The sequence below is a fragment of the Leptosomus discolor genome, chromosome 1 (assembly GCF_034619465.1).
Source record: "Leptosomus discolor isolate bLepDis1 chromosome 1, bLepDis1.hap2, whole genome shotgun sequence".
NCBI classification, from domain to species: Eukaryota; Metazoa; Chordata; class Aves; order Leptosomiformes; family Leptosomidae; genus Leptosomus; species Leptosomus discolor.
In genome coordinates, this window is record NC_141391.1 from 120,020,260 (window position 1) to 120,037,114 (window position 16,855).

Below are 16,855 nucleotides of genomic sequence, written 5' to 3' on the forward strand. Positions count from 1 at the left end.
CCTCTGGAAGGGAACTGGGCACCTGCTGTGGAGGGAGTTGCAGTTTCTCCAGAGGTGCCCTGGTCTGCACAACAGAGGTGCAAGGACTGTGAAGCAGTGCTCACTGCACCAGCACAGTCAATATGTTTCTCAGATACCACAGTAAGGAAGAGCTTAAATAGCACACACGGAGGCAACAGCAAAAAACCCCTCTCCCTCACAGGGTATTTACAATGCATTTAAATTGTAGAGCTTTGGTATTTTCCTAGTATAAGCTGAAGAAAATGTTGGGGCGGGGTCAGAGATGGAAGGGAAAGTGCAGAATAAATGCAATACGGGGCATTGGAAAGATAAGCAGAGCAGTAACACAGCCACTTTCCACTGCTGGGGGTTAGTCCTCTTTCCAGGCAGTCCTGCCTCCCTCTGCTGTGAGATCACCAAAACCACGAACCTCCCCTCCCACCAAGCACAGCTCAGCTGGGGGGCGAACATTCTGCATCCATGGGGCAGCGGCATGCCCTAAAGAGCGAGCCCTGCATCCTTGAAAAGCCTCTATTATCTTTTAAAACTTGTCTGTGTAGATTCAGATCAGATTGTGAAACCATTCTTTCTACCCTAAGGTATTTTGTAACATAATTAAGATTTTATACGCAACTCTGACATGTTGGAGAGAAATGAATGCAAAAATTAATGTGATAACAGTGAAGTTTCCAGACAAAGGTCACAGCCCTGCTAATATTTTACCATCATATGGATTTTATTATTTCACAATATTTTCGGAAGCTTTGTTTATTTTCTCTTTGTGGTAGAGAGAAAGGTGGGTAAGAGCATGAAGTTATTCAAGGAGATGAATTATTATTTCACATATAATACAGGAAGGCATCTGACCATAGAAGCATGACAAAGGCCTGCATACTGTATATCAGGCATGATGATATTTTTAGCTTTTAAAATTGAACAGCATGAGGCTTGAAAGAGGTACTCGGTATAATTAAAAGCATGAAAGCCATTAAAAAAAAGTAAACGCTAACAACTACTTTTTTGTTTGTTTTTCAGCAAATACTACTTCTACCAAATAGAAATTCTTAGAAGAGAAATATTAATTTCAAAGAATGAGTTTAATATAATAACAAGAACATCCTTTGTACTCTTTGCATGGATTAATGAGTTAAAATATCTTCTTTCTGCTGTGCAAATGATGTGTTCTACTGTGGGAGTCACACTAATGAGTAATCAACTCTGTCATCTATTAACTAGTAGGAACAAACTCTTCATCCAAAAAATCAATCTTGACTTACATAGGATATGGCAGAGAGAAAAGACCTAACAATGTAAAATCTAAAAATAAAATAAAATAAAAATGTTGCTTGCTTACTCCTGTTAGCCAGCAGTGCAAGGAAAAGTACCTAACTTATACTGTGTGTAATGCTAACCCAAAGGCATTTCTGGTAACGCACAGAAAACACTGCTGGATCTTTCAAGGAAAGGGCAGCACACAGATGGGGCTATCTGAAACCTTATGTGATAAATCCATGTACTCTGAAACCAGGAGACAGTTGCCTGGTTTCTGTATAAACTCAGTCAATTTTATGACACATCAGAAGACTGAAATTAGAGTAAGAAGATACGTCTTTCAAATTATTAAGAGAGCATCTTCCTGCCTTGCTCACCCATACTCAGAAAGTCCCAAGTGCAGGGTTTCACTCTCATTCAGACAGAAACATGTCCATAATAAGAAGCATACGCTCTGAAGCAACACCGTGCACTTTTAAAAGAACATTCTGCATTCATTTGTCAAAGCACAGCTGCTTATACATGGTAACAACTTGTGTCAACAGTGTTGCCGAAATTTATTATTCTAACAGGCTACAAATTGCTGTAAATTATTAAGAAACTAAGCAGAACGTGTGCACTGGTTATTAAGAGTACTGCCTACAGCACACCCAGGAGACTGGTATAGCAGCAGGAAAATGCAGAACAGGAATCAACGTGAAGCAGGGGAACAACGGCACTGGAGCAAAGGACTGAAGCCTTATCTAGTGGGTGCATGTCCTTCACGCTGCCGGTGGGTTGTCCCACTGGCAAACCAGAGCCACCCCAGCTTGAGAACTTCTCATACTGAATGGTGCTGTTACAGGGATAGTGACAACTGCAGTTATTAGGAGTTGCTTCAGAAGATCTGCTTAGTATGAAAAGCTAGATCATTGCTAAGGGCCACCTGTCAAAAGGCATTTGGTTAATGAAGAAAAGGTGATATTGCCTGTTTATCATGCATTACCTGTACTGACAGTGATCCAGCAAATACTCCACAGGCTCTCTACTGACTGTACATTAACTAACACTTTCGAGTGTGATTTCACAGCTATCAAAAAATACGAACACTTGCTAATTTGTTATTACAGTATATTGGTTTGGTTTAAAAAACAAACAAACAAACAAACCACTCCACAACCTTCTATCACCCTACAGAATGTTAAAGAAAATAAATTAATGTTTTTATTTGCATTTGCACCATTACCATTTTACCCAGTAAAAAGGATACAAACAGCTCCAGAGCAGTTTTCTCAACTCCCATATTCAAGCTAGCTGGAGAGGGTGTTGTTTCCCTGAGGCTTTTACTGACTTCAGCTGGGAATATTCAGAGATTGCTCTCTCATACTTAAATGTGATAGGCAGCTGCACCCCCAACCCCCCCAAAACAGACAGCAGTGAATACAGCTGAGTAGCAAACTTACTAATAGTCACTTATACAGAATACAGGCAGAATTAGTAATGCACATTCAAAAGCAGTGCACAAATTCCTGCACGCACAGCAATTAAATTATTTTCTCAAGTGCCACAGGAACACAAAATGTAACAAAATAGATTTTAGCTCAGCTGTGTACTGACTGATGCTGGCGTTGCAAGTAATTTTGGGACTGCAAATCTTATTCTGACTGTATAAAGAGTGTGTCATTAAAAAGCAGGAGATAACTTGGATTTATACAGGCAGACCTGGCAGCCCTTTCCTAACGGGACTGCGAGACCTAAGCTGAAAAATAACTTCTTTGTTATTTAAATCAGCAAAATAGACTTTCATGAATCACACCTAGAGGAAAGCATTATTATTGTAATTACGCCTGTTCATAACATATAGCAGTTTACATACCTTTCACCAGTTATTTTTAGACACATCGTTGTGGTTTATTTCATATAATTTGTTGCAGTAAGCTGCAAAACTCTTTCATACCTGTCTATGTTTCTGAAACATTGAATTATGCAATTTAAAAAAAAGATTCCTTAAAACTAACAAAGCCATCTACTTAACAACAAAGTATTCGGTATCTTCTACCCAGTTAAACTGGAAATGTCCTCAGCACATTCCAAGCAGCTCACTGAAATGGCAAGGAGCTGCTTTGCCAGCAGAGTCTGCTAGGATGAACTAGGAAACACCCTACCAATTTTTTTCTGCTCCCCTGAAAAATCTCAGAGCATTCCTGATTTTTTTTTAAGAATACCTCATACAAAATCTTATTGATCTCTCACCTAATAACTACTGCAGGTAGATAAATTTGATCATTAAATTTATCACCTTATGCTGCAATGGAAATTTAGAAAAGGTAGCTGAAATCTCTGAATTTATGTCCTGCAGAGCAAGCTGGGTTTGGTACTTCATGCAATCTCTCTTCTCTACCATCAACTATTTGTGCCTTTTCACCTCAAGGCAGAGGACAATTGGCAGCAACGAGAGCCAGAACTTGCCTAAATGAGACAGCACCACCAGCAGCAAATCCCACCAGCTGCTCCTAAGGAGAAGAGCATGCATGATCTGGGTGGCTTTGAGAAGGCCACTGTAGCTGTCATGGGAAAGCTGGGTAAGAGCTCTAAGACTGACACCACCGTTCAGGAATACCTGTAACAACTTGCTGTTATCTTAACAGAAGTAGAGCTGCAGAGGGTTTCTTCAACCATGTTACTTTTCCTGGAAGGTACCGCATGTAGATGGAGCTTTCAATTACTTTTTTTGTCTCAAAAAGAAAGGTTATCGTATTTGTTATCATAAACATAGACAAAAATATGCTCTAACCAAACCCATAACACAAATACCCAAAGGTAGATTTAGAAAATGTCTATTAATAAAAAAATACAGATTATCAAAGAAATAAAATCAATGTTACTACAGAGAGCTTGAAGCTCCAAGTTTTGGGCTTTTTTGAGATTTTTATTAAGAGGTATAAACTCTGGAGGATCAGGGTCTTTAAAATGCCTCACACTGGTACATACTGAATATCACATAGAGTATTTTGCCTGCATGAAAGCTGTGCAGGAAAAAGTCTGTACTTATTTATCAATTTACTAGTATGAGTCGCTGTAGCGAGGTAGGCTGCTCATTAATTTGTGCTAATGATAAAATCTAATGATGTAGTTGAAAACAGAAGATGTTGCTTCAGTGCAATTAGGAAAGCTAGGACATCAGACTCCATGACTCCTAACAGATTATCAGCAAGTGCCTCCTGGCCACTTTGTAGCAATTTGTAGCTATGGAGTTTATTAAACCTGACAGTTTATTACCGAGATGCAGTGTTCTTCAGAAATGCTCCTTTTTCTCTATTTTCTATTTTTTTTCAAGCAGACTATTTTTATTCCCCAATTTTTCCCAGCTCATCAACTCAGGGTACTGTTTCTAAGTTCTCAGCAGCCTGAGAGTAGCAAGACAGTGAAGGTCCTGCAGCTGCACTGTGGGCAATTACCTCCGTCACTATTCTTCATTGGATCCACCAGTGTGGGTTTAGCTAGTGTCTTCACTTCTTTATTGTTTTTCCTGCTTTTAGGGAAATACAATATATATTGCAAAAACCAAGCTATGTGTTTCTGCTGTCATCTCTTTTGAAGGACATTTGGTACATATTGACAGGGTTATAACATAACATTTCTGGAAGGCTTTGCAGAGCATAAAGATGGATGAAACAGTTTTTTATTTGCTTTTGCTAGTCCTTGGAAGATCAGCAAATCGCAGAATAATTTAGGTTGGAAGGGACCTCCAGTGACACTTCCCATGCACAGCAGATGCCCCCATCATATCTTACTTTTAGTGACGACTCCCTCTAACCGAATGATATTAGGGTGGTCAAACTGTCCCATGATGCTTGCTTCTCCCAGGAAGTCCCTTCTCTGTTTTTCTGTGTAGCCAACTTTCAGGGTTTTGATAGCCACTGAAATTTCCTTTTTAGAAGGCAGCTTTAGGCGCCCACTGCATACTTCTCCAAATTCCCCTGGAAAAGTGGAAAAATGACAAATGATGAAATATAATTATTTCATGGGGATTCAAGAAAGAAGACTTAGCATTCAGCAAAAGTCCCTGAAGTGTGACGTTTACTGGTGGGACACAGACTGGAGCTCCAAAGGAGGCCTTTGGACAACTACTTAACATTTCCATGCTTGGGTTCTCCAAGTGTCAAACTGGACAATGTCACTTATTTACGCTGCATATCAGATGACTGCAGAACAGAGGAATGTATAAATATCAGCAGAAAATTCCCTTTTTGTTTCCAGTGATTCACTTTGAGACACTAGTAGGAGGGCTAACTGATTAATGCACAAGTATCAGAATAGTCATGCATCCTCGTGAACGTTATACTCTTCATTTCTACCAGAGACAGTTAAGTTCCCAATTATTTTACTTATTTCAATTAAAGTAAGAAGACAATTCATAAAAGATGGACCTTATCCATACAGCTGCAAAGAATAAAGAAATCCATACAGATTATCTTTGTTCTGTCATTATTCAGAAGGATCTAATCAAGCAAATATATACTATCACTATGGGACTATGGGACCTGGTAGTCCACCATGAATATTGTGCCCACTGCATATAAGGAAGTTTCAGTATCGTAAAGAACATCTGAGCAGCAACTGACTTTTGATTCCCAATTAGCCAATCCCCTATCTTAGATTTCATATGATATAATAAACTGTACATACAACATCCTGCTTAAAATTACAGTAGCAACTTTTTGTCTCCTTGTTTTAATGACAATGTAATTGAAATAATGAAAAATATAATAAATACAGGAAATGGATAAAATACACAAGAAATATGATGGCAAGAATTGCCCTACATGATTATTTATATTTAAAGACAAGGAAAGTATTTTACTGAATACAGAAGAAAGATGTTTTATGTGGGTTTTCTTTTTTTTTTTCTATCAAGAAACTAGAGGGTGTTGCTGGAGGCTTTAACACTCATTTTCCCACAATACAGGCCTATTCAGGTTCTTTTGTCAAAATATATGAGATCTAAATATAAATATCCCCTCATATGCCATATTTTGTCAAATGGACTTGTCTAGAATGTTTGACTTGGAAACAAACCAACCCTATCAATGTAAGTCTAGCTAGCATAATTTTTTTTGCAAACTGGGAATTTATTTTTATTTGTGAAACATCATGGAAAGAGTGTTTATACTGCTTACATATGAGCTTTTCCCAATATGTAATAATCCTAAACGCAGTAGCATCACTATGCCTCTAAAGAGCAAAGGCTTTTGGAGCTCATTTGCCCACAATGATTCTATCTTTATCTCTGCAGCTGATTGTTCACGTTATGCAATATCTGTGAAAACTAAAAATGACCAAAACCCACAGAAATAGGGTATTTTTAATATGCAAATGTAAATCATGTTGCTCTTCATAGATTCAATGCTCAGAAAGGCATGATGGATTGACAGCCCTTCACCATTGACTTCAGACGTGATACCACATGGGATACATTTTAGATGTTACATTCAGCCCATTTATCTGCAAATTGGAAGTATTCTTTCATCAACTTGCCACCTTTATGGCATTAGAGTTCATCTCACATTTATGGCACTGCAATTCAGGAACGATAAAGGGATTAATAACAATGACCAGAATCTTAAAAGTCAGAGCTGTATGTTCATGTTCAAAGCTCAAGAAATTGGTGTTATCTGTACACAACAAGGAATGAGAAGAGAGAGACATGACAGTAGTTTTGGCTTATCAAAATTATGGTTATAAATAAGATGGACACCGGCTCCTTTTTCTACCACAAGAGGCAAACCAAAGAATAGTTGCAATTTACAATAACAGTCAGTTAGATCAGAAAAAAAAAAGTCTAACAGTAAGGACACTTGGACAGTACAAAAGATTTTTTAGGGAGGATATAAACTCTTTTATCTTGGAGATCGTAAAGAATAAGCATCTGTCAAGAACGGTACCTTACAAGTTCTGTTTTGGGCACGAGTGTGGACTTACTGACCTCTTAAGGTCACTTTCCAGCTTTGTTTTCTAACATTACTCTGTTAGACAGCCAATTTAACAAAAAAATCTGAACAAATGTGTCATAGGGCAATGACCTTTCTCTGTTGCTAACCTAAGCTAGATTTGAATCAACAACATAGAAGTGAATGTCACTGTATCTTATCACCAGGTGCTGAGCTGCTTCATACTCTAAGCACGGTACTGTACTATTAATGTAATAACAAAAAAAAATTAAAAACAGGGCATACCTATATATACTACTAAAATAGCACTTACGTTACATCCATTGCTTTTAACAGTATTTGTGTTTCAGGCTGCCAAGACATGCAGCAGCTCAAAAAATGAATTGTAAAACCTATTACTAGTAACTAATGAGTGTTGAGTTCTGTTCAAACTTAATTAAAAATATTCAACCTCTGCAAGCCAAAATGACTAGTATACCACACCAACTGCAAACATTGCCTCATTTCAAATACTAACCCCAGCTCAATACTGTCAGAGCACCATAAAGAGGAAGGCCAAAGCACACCTTGACAACAGAAGGAAGGGAAAAAAGCATTTGAAATAAATCTTGTAATGTCCAGCTTCCTATTTCCTTTTCTCTATGTTTTAAAAGTCAAAAAAACTGTTACAAGCTAACCTCTTAAAAATATTGTTCAGTTACTGTCAATGGAGGCTATAGCTATGATTTCAGCAAGCAGTTCAGCAATCAATCCTTCATTTCTGACTGGAATCATATACCTGAAATTTGTTTGACTTTTGGAAAGGAAAATGTTCCGGCTAATGTTGATCAACACAGTCCCATGGCTGCACAATTTAGAACCCGGGTGATTAATCGGTTTCCACAAATGCCTCGAGGCCAGTGGATGCTGCAAGAGACTAAAAGTTGGACCCTTCATAGCAACGGAGCTCGCTGGTGTCTGTGAATATAAAATGGGTTTACTTTCTTGGGAAACAATGTTGTTGGAAAAAGCTCACTGGGCAGCCCAACTACATTAACCTTTTGTTCTTTCATATGCAGGGTAGTATGGATGCTACATAAATCTATCTGGTCAACACCCATAGTGACACACAGTTACACTACATCTTTTTCCTGCAAATCATTATTATACGGTCCCAGTAAGAAATGGACTGGATCACACCAGCTATTGTTTAGGAAGAATAAGGACTTGTGTTTGAGCGTGAAGGTGGAAAACCTGGCACTGATTTTAAGAGAGGAAGTTGATGGCTTTTCATGTAAAGCCTTTCTGAAGTGTTTATTTTTAATTATGCTACACACATAAACATTGTATAACCTGCCCTGCAGACTGATATGTCTATTTACACGTGGAAAGCAAATAGATATTAGGAGGGCTGTTCATGATATAAAGATCTCTCTTCAGGAAATCTTAATTTCTTTTTAAATAAGCTACTTAGTGCATTAGTGAATGGCATTTACTGTGCATTTAGACCCAGGGGACAGTTAAAAGATGACTCTGTGAAATTAGCTACTCCCTTTACGTTGCTGTGTTTTAAACCACAACTATACCACTGTGCACAGAACTCCCTCGGATTTGGAGAGGTACCCAAGCTGAATATTTCAAAAAACCTCATGAACCTCAGCAATGTTCTACAGGCACTCACTGAGACACTGAAAACTTCACAGTAAGTTCATGGATAGGTAGCCCCTAAATTTTAGAAATACTTTGATCAACAAGATGTTATACTACAAGTATGTTTAAACTTTGAAAGAAAAGCAAATGCTTGCTTTCATGTTCAGCAAAGCACATACTTAAATCTATCCCAAATCAAGAAAGTACTTCTGTAGTATTCTCTTGCTATCCAATCGGATTTAAACTTTTTAAGTGGTTTGCTGAACTGGATCCATAAAAACAAGTGAGTTGTTTTAAAAGAAAGAATTACTGTAAAGAAACTGTACTGAAAAAGTGGCTCCTGACCTCAATTTTCTTATGCTTAGCCTCCCACTAAAATCCCTTGTGTTTTTCTTGAGGTTCTTTTGGACAAGAGTATTTCCTTATTGCATTTGGGTATGTTTTCAAAGCTATGTAAGCTGCTCTTAATTCTTGGAGACTTCTGGATGAAGCTGTGAAAAACTGCTTGTAAAAGTACCTCAGAATATCAAGATTACTTGCCTGACTTGAAGGTCTCATTACTTATGTCACACTTCAATGCAGTTAAATGAATCCTTTCTTCTTAAATCACTGTCTTTTTATAATTTCATTCACACTTGCATTTGTAAAGGAGAAGGGCAGGAAAAGACCAAGTCATTCACTCAAATAAGTCATTGACTCAAGTAAGAGACCAGAAATGCCTTTCTGCTTTTGGGGAGGGAAGAAGTGTTCCTGCAGAAGCAGCCTTGGAGGCATTCACTCCAAATGCAAAAGCTATCACGTGCTGAATGTGACAGCAGTGTAAAGCGATGTTACAAATGCATTTTGAAAGCTCCCAGCACTCTATAGCCTGATTTTCACGTGTTCTTCCCTGCCTGGCTCTTTCTGTTGGCATCTCTGGCAACTGCTAATAGGAAATGCCACTGTAATGCCATATGTAGTTTAGGCTACATGGATCTAAGTCACAGTCTCCAACAAATGGCTTTACTATATCTTGAGTCTAAGCTTCAATGTAGAGGACCTGCAGGAACCTACTGTCACTTTCACTGGAGTGGAGCAAAGGGACTTATTTTTAAACCACCTGACTCTCGTAGAACATATCCCTTTTTTGAAGCCTCTCAGAAAACTCTTCCTCCATTTTCAGAGGGCATATTTGGCAAATGTTTACCTCTTATTCTCATGTGCATTCTGACTAAAAATAGGTCAGAACAACGACCTATAAAATGACATATCATTGATCCTTATGACTTGTTTTCTAGATTTGTACACTGCAGACAGATCAAGTTTAGAAAGTTTGTATTTACGAACAAAGGCTCCCGAAAGTCTTATAAGGAAAAATACTGCTCTTGGACATAGCTTTTCAGTAACCCCCCTTCTCTATCCCCGTATTAATTCTCTATTATGTGCAGTAAATAGAATTTTGCTGCCTTGACTGAAGATGATGGAGAACAGTGCACTCTTGTGGGGCAAAATTAAAACCAGCAAGAACAAAAATTCTACCTTTGCAGTAAATAACCTAGCTCCATACAAGCAGTGGAGTAGCTGCAGTAAAAGACTGCTTGGGTTTTTTACTGGGTGATTCAGGAGATGCACTGAGTACAGTAGCTTGGTTCTTCATCTTTTTTCCAAATGAAAATCTTTCGCTGTGCACTAGGAGTCTGTCTCTCTCACATCTCATGATTTTAATTCAAATAGTAAACTTGGAGAGAAACAAAAAATCAATAACAAAAGAACTGGTAATTTTCAATGGATTAAAAATCAATAGTACTTCTCACAAATGCTTTAATTTAGCAGGAAAGCTAACACTTCATTACCTTCTGACTCAACGAGACAATCTGCCACTTCACGGAGCAAGCACACTTCCTATCAGGAACTACATGCTGCAATGCAACATGGGCAACTCTGTTATGAGACTTTCTGTAATCTGGCTCCTCTGCTACAAAATCTGCTCATTTGGACAATTTGTTTTCTGTAAACCCAACAATCTATGGTGTCTGTATGGCTCAGACAATCAATTATCAGAAAGACAGCCCTTTCCTCCTAAATCGATAATTCAAATCCAAAGCAGTGACGAAAGTCAATCCAATGACCAAAGGTCACTGCAGTCTGATAGATGCGTGGTGACTGGTATGAAATGAGTTTATGGTTTCACTCAAGGCATAATAGTCAACAGTCCTTTCAAGGGGGGAAAAAAGAAAACGTCTTTAGAGTTGATACCATTTTCTGTGCTCACAGATTTTAAAGAGAAGCATAGAAGTGAGGATGAACTCTCTTTTCACTCCCAACAGCACTGTGTCCAAGCGTGGGCTGATGGGGTGTCCTCTGAAAAACTGTCTTGCTCTCTGCTTTCTTTGGTGAAGAAAATAGGACTTTGTGCCCTTAACATTTCATATGACCATTGTCAGCTGTAAATAAGACCTACTGACTTGAAGACTTTAGAACTTTGAAGACTTTAGTTTTCTTTCCAGCCACAAGTACAAACCCACAGATGTAAAATAGTATATACAGCAAAAAACTATCTTTGGTTCAATATATCTGATGGTCATTACCTGCTCCAACTACTTTATCGATGGATATATTAGAAGCATCTAGTTCCTTGGCAAACTCATGCACAGCTTGATTGGGATCCTCATATGTATGCGGATCTACGTAAGTTCTCAGGCCTGGGAGTTTTACTGTGTAAAAACAAATTCAGAGAGAAAATGTTACTTAGACTTAATTAATCCTTCTGAAGAAAGGTCGTGAGACAACAGAAATCAAATCAATAGAAGAAAAAGGTATACTGCTTCTTCAAATCAAAGTGCTTTTGATGGATCTCCAGGAATCTTAAAATAGAGTGAAACCAGAGACACTAATGTAGTTATTGCACAGAAGTCTGAAAACCAATTTTAAATATATCTGCACTTGCCATATTTAACTGCTTATCAAATATTAAAATACTACCCACCCCTCCCAGCTTGCTACTTTTAGATGCTGCCTTATATTGTCCCTTTTAAGGTAACAACAAAAAGGAAATGCAAGAAATGTGCGATGCTACAATCAACCTGAAAAGTTCTTAGAAATATATTAAGCAGAGAACATTAACTCAAACTTTTTATTTCAGAGCCCTCCAACAAGATGCGTAAGAAAAGAAAATTATACACGAACAAATGTGCCTCTGCCTCAATCCATTTCTAGTACATAGGAGGATGGCAGCTAGAAGTCTGGTTCTAGTGCTCAGTTACCTTAACATCCACGTTATTATTTTGTTCCCCCCCCTACAGTTTCCTGGCAAGGGCTTGTTCTGTTTGCCTGGGGTAAGAGCTAGTTCAAACGACTGAACGATTTTAAGGGCAGTTTCAAGCTTTCCACACCTCTTCCTCCAGCAGGACTGTGGCTGGGAGGAACAGATTATCACTCCCAACCTTTCTATCCAGCAAAGATGATGAAGGCAAAGCATAGCCTCACTCCCCCTCCCCAGCTCAAGGCCCTGGTTGTCCTTGTACCTGGTACCTAGTGCGCCTGCCTCTGTATTCATTTTAGAACATCAAGATGTTTTGTTAACAAAAAAGTGAAATAACCATTACATCTATCTTGAAGTTTTCTGTTTCTGCATTCCTGGACATGTATTCTAACTTTTCCTACCTGTGCCAGTTTATCCTGTAAGAGATACTAACTTCTTCTACAAACACTGCCTTAACCCACTCGGGAATATCATTTCCAGCTTAGCATTATTATATTGCATCAATTTGTTGACTGCTAGAATAGTTAAACCTTTTTTGCTGGGGTTACACAGATGGGAAAAAATGCCTTTGGACCATTAGTTAGAGCACACCATTGTTTTGTCAAACAATCCCAAGTGTATGTAAAAAAAAATAATAATCAATTTTACGGAGATTTATTGACCTCAGAATTGACAAAGAAATGATAAAACTGAGTTACCAAGCTAATTGCCTCGAAAACAATGAAAACTAAGAGCCATGCTCTTAACAAGGGCTGCGTGTGCGTGGCATTAAATGCCGACTGTGTTTCCTTCAAGAGCCTGATGATTACAGAATTACTTGCAAGTAAAACAAAAAGTAATTGGCTGTATATTGCTGTTGGTTAAAAATCTTGTAAATGCTCCTTTCCGTCCATGCTGAATATACATTACAGGCTCCTTCATACCCCACAATAAAAATAACAACAATTAAAAGCTTCTGCACTGTGGGGTTTTTAGCTGCAGATTTTTAATGCTGACCCCAGAGGTTCTCAAGATCAGGTGATGCTGACTGCAAGGAGAATAATCCCTTCACACCAATAATTAAAGGCAGCTTGTATAGTAACTGGGTTCTGTCATGAAAAACAGATAATAAACACATGCACATGTGTTAAGCTGTACTACTTTACAGCTCATTCTGTGCAAACATAATAATTTACATTTTCATTTTAACAGCATGAATTGCCCTAAAGGTAGCAAAAAATAAAAAGAGGCTAGCCAAAGAAGGCAAAGGGAGAGGATCTGAGGTGGGGAAACATTTTTGCTCCTTTGAAGTAATATTACAGGATTTGTAATAAGGCTGCAGGGAATAGTTCATGGCTAGAGCCTTTTTTAAAGTAATTCAGAATAAACTGACTGAAATAAAACAGCTGTTGTATTTAAGATGCTAAAAGTTTATGACAGCCATGGAAGTGACTTTATCCTTTTTTATTTCATAGGAGCAATTTTCTTATTCTTGGAGAAAGACTGTAATTTAGTAGACTAAAGTGTCAACAGCCACACACGTACATACATACAAATCCTAACAGACAAATATCTGCAAAGTCAACAAATCATTTTCAAGAATTTCTAACAGAAATACCAGGTCCACGATTGGCTCTGTTCTCACTACACAATGAATCAGCATGGCACTACTCAGAAAACAGTACATAAATATCTAAAGCCAAATTAAAAGCAATTTAATCCACAGGAACTTAACAGCACCAACATGTTTAAGAATAGTGATTGCAACTTTCCATTGTGTGGGAGTAAGGAGAGCAAATTCTGACCTGTTATTTGTCTGTGACACTTTTTTTACTGGCTGCTTTTATTTTATAACCTCATTAAATTTGGATGATGAAGCATTAAGTCTATGGGCCACATGTAACCATATAGATTTTTTTTGAGACTAGCTGGTTAGGAGTTGTTGGGCTGCATGAAGCAAACCCACTGTTGCACCTTGTATGTCCCCTGACAGTGCAGGGGAAGGAGCACACGTGTTGTGGATATGCATGCTCACGGCTCTCTGGAGATACTGAGGAGCTTCAAACTTAAAATAATAATAATATGAACAGTTACTCCATTGTCACAGGGATTAGGAAGCAGTTCTATTTTCCAACTACTGCAGGTAAATCCCTCATTAAAATGTTAATTCAATTATATTTGGTGAGGAGGCATCCGATTATGGTACCAACGGCTCTTTTCTTGCAGATGGAACAGCGCTGCTGTTGTGCGCAAAACACTCGCATACATTAACCTTACAACATGCTAAGCATTTACATGGTGTAGTGGGGTATTTATCTCGAGCTGAAACAGTTTCAAAGACAAACTACTGCTTCTTACTGATAGACACCAAGAATTCTGTGGGTGAAAAAAAGGAATTTCCAGTCTTGGTGTTTATGAAGGGCATTATCTTCGCCCTGTAAGGATGAAAAATATCTAAAGTGCAATGATAAAAAACCCAAGAAAAGCACCCCCCTGCACTCCTGATCAGGAATGTTAAACCATCACCTTCCTCCCCCTCACCTTCTCCTGTTCCAAGACTACTTTATTTCTATTTTAAACAAGGTATAGATGGAGCTTTGACTGTGATCTAGTCTTCACGATCCACAGCTCCTCTGTTGTGGAAAAGTGCTGTGGGGTTATGCGCATTGCAGAGAGGATCCAGGATCAGAGAGGAGCTGAAATACTGCAGGACGCCATTCCCCTCCAGCCACAGGCCATAGCAAGCTACTTTTTCCTAGCAGCCAGGAGACACACCCAGGCTGAGCGTCTCCTCGATGGGATCTTGCTCCACACCATTCCTTTCGCAGGGCACAGCCAAATGACCCAGAGTAGCCATGAATAAAGTCCCATTTAGTCTTGTTAAAAATAGGTATGCAAACAACAGAAATACATAGGCTTTGGGTTTGGCTTTTGAACATGTTTCAAATATAGCCCGGATTCCTGAGGACGAGCAAAATCTCACATCCTTAACTATATACAATTTTTGTGATACAAGATAACGTAAATCAATAGCAAGACCCTCTTCTTAGTCCTAGATGATACCCAAAGAAAGCACAGAGATATTCATTCTTGCAAGTAGGGAATCAGGACTTGAACAAAACATGTTTGTAAACAGAGCTGGATTAAAAAAATTCCATCAACTTGAGACACTTGTTTAGTAGTTGTTCTTAATTAAACTACTCCAAAACACTTTTCAGCTTACCCTTAGAATAATTCCAAACTAAATTATTAGTGACTCAACTTTGTCAAGCAAGAAATTTTCACAGTCCCTTCAGTAGTCATCAAGACAGGTTTCATTGATTTTATATTTTGTTTTGGGGAAAAAAAAAAAAAAGTAATTTCTTAGACTTTATACAGTTGATAATGAGGAAGTTGATGTTACACTCTGCATTTCAATAATGCACAGCAGAACCAATATCATATTGCTAACCACATGCGTTGTTTGAACACAGACGGCAATGTTTTGCTCATTACTAACCTGAACACAGATGAAAGAATTTGAAACAAAGAATAATTTTTTGGGGAAAATCTCCTTACCCACAAGAGAAGAGAAAATTCTCTTGCCAATTTCACCTTGGTTTAAATGAGGTAGAACTTTTTTTTTTTTAAATGAAAAATATCAATTATCTAGGGGATGAATTCTACAGATCTGGAAGCATTAAAAGGCTTCAGTAACTTACAATGGCCATTCCCAAAATGTAGTCTTTTTTCATCAGTGCCATGTTTAGACTTCTTGTATCCACAGAATCTACAAGCAACAGAGAAAAAAAATTAACACAGGGAATTTTTTATGTTAACTGTAGGTGAAAACAGAATAAAATGTTTTTCCTCCACAATTAAATGCCTGTTTGAAAGTTTAATGATATTTACATTCTCTGTGCCCTATAGAGGCATGTTATGTTCTCAGGGAATTTGAGGAAATTGGCTAATGAGTGGATTTGTTGATTTTTGACCCCTACAGTTTAATTTTACAATTGCCTAAGAATGTGTTTATAGCATTTTTTAACAACTGCTGCATGACTGGGGCTGCTAACGTTAGTGGGCTCATTACCGAGCATGAAACAGTATTTGGAGCTCCTGGGCAGCAGACAAAGGAGAAGGAGCAAACCAGCCACGCTACTGCCCGACGCCACCCAATTTGCCATGCTCATCAAGGCCCCTTGGGGAAATGCAAGCGGGACTAAATGTGCAAACCAGACAATAAACTAACCTCCCAATCAAGACGTACACCACAACTGTGAGGAGAATAATGGCTACGGCCGCTGAAATGGCAATCATTACGACCTGGCTATTCTCACTGGAAATGGAGAATGCTGGAAAGTTAACACAAAAATATATAAATAACGCCCCACACATAATATTGATTACATCACAGTTGACACTCATATAGGGAACAGCCAGATTAAGTCATCACTATATAGCATTTGGTCTCCTGCCAAATATTTAAACTATTAAGTAATTTTTCGTCAAACAAACAAATACAAGGAAAGAGAACAAGACTCCAGACATCTTTGACAATTTACCAAAGGTATTTCTACTATTGCTGATTTTTACCATTGCTAATTGTAGTAACTGCTGTTAAACAGATACTTATACATAAACATACATGTAAATACAAACATACGTACCATGACACACAATCATTTTTGTCGTGGTCAGTAAGGAATTTTTCCTTGGCAAGAAATCCCAGCCAGTCAATAATCATCACCCTCACTCTCACTTCTGTATGATGGAAAGTGCTTTAATGAATTAGGCTTCCCAGTTAAGCTTGACAGTATCCCTG

General features: G+C 38.2%; 1 protein-coding gene across 1 annotated transcript in view; it reads right to left on the reverse strand.

The window, feature by feature from the left end:
• The window catches only part of EPHA3 (EPH receptor A3), a 212,935-nt gene that overhangs the window by 30,243 nt on the left and 165,837 nt on the right, over positions 1 to 16,855 (reverse strand). Inside the window, exons 7-10 of the mRNA XM_086463339.1 lie at positions 16,283 to 16,385; positions 15,753 to 15,820; positions 11,399 to 11,524; positions 5,046 to 5,231 (exon numbers count right to left, since the gene is read on the reverse strand). Coding sequence (XP_086319465.1) covers positions 5,046 to 5,231; positions 11,399 to 11,524; positions 15,753 to 15,820; positions 16,283 to 16,385 — 483 coding nt within the window. The remainder of the gene's footprint in view (positions 1 to 5,045; positions 5,232 to 11,398; positions 11,525 to 15,752; positions 15,821 to 16,282; positions 16,386 to 16,855) is intronic.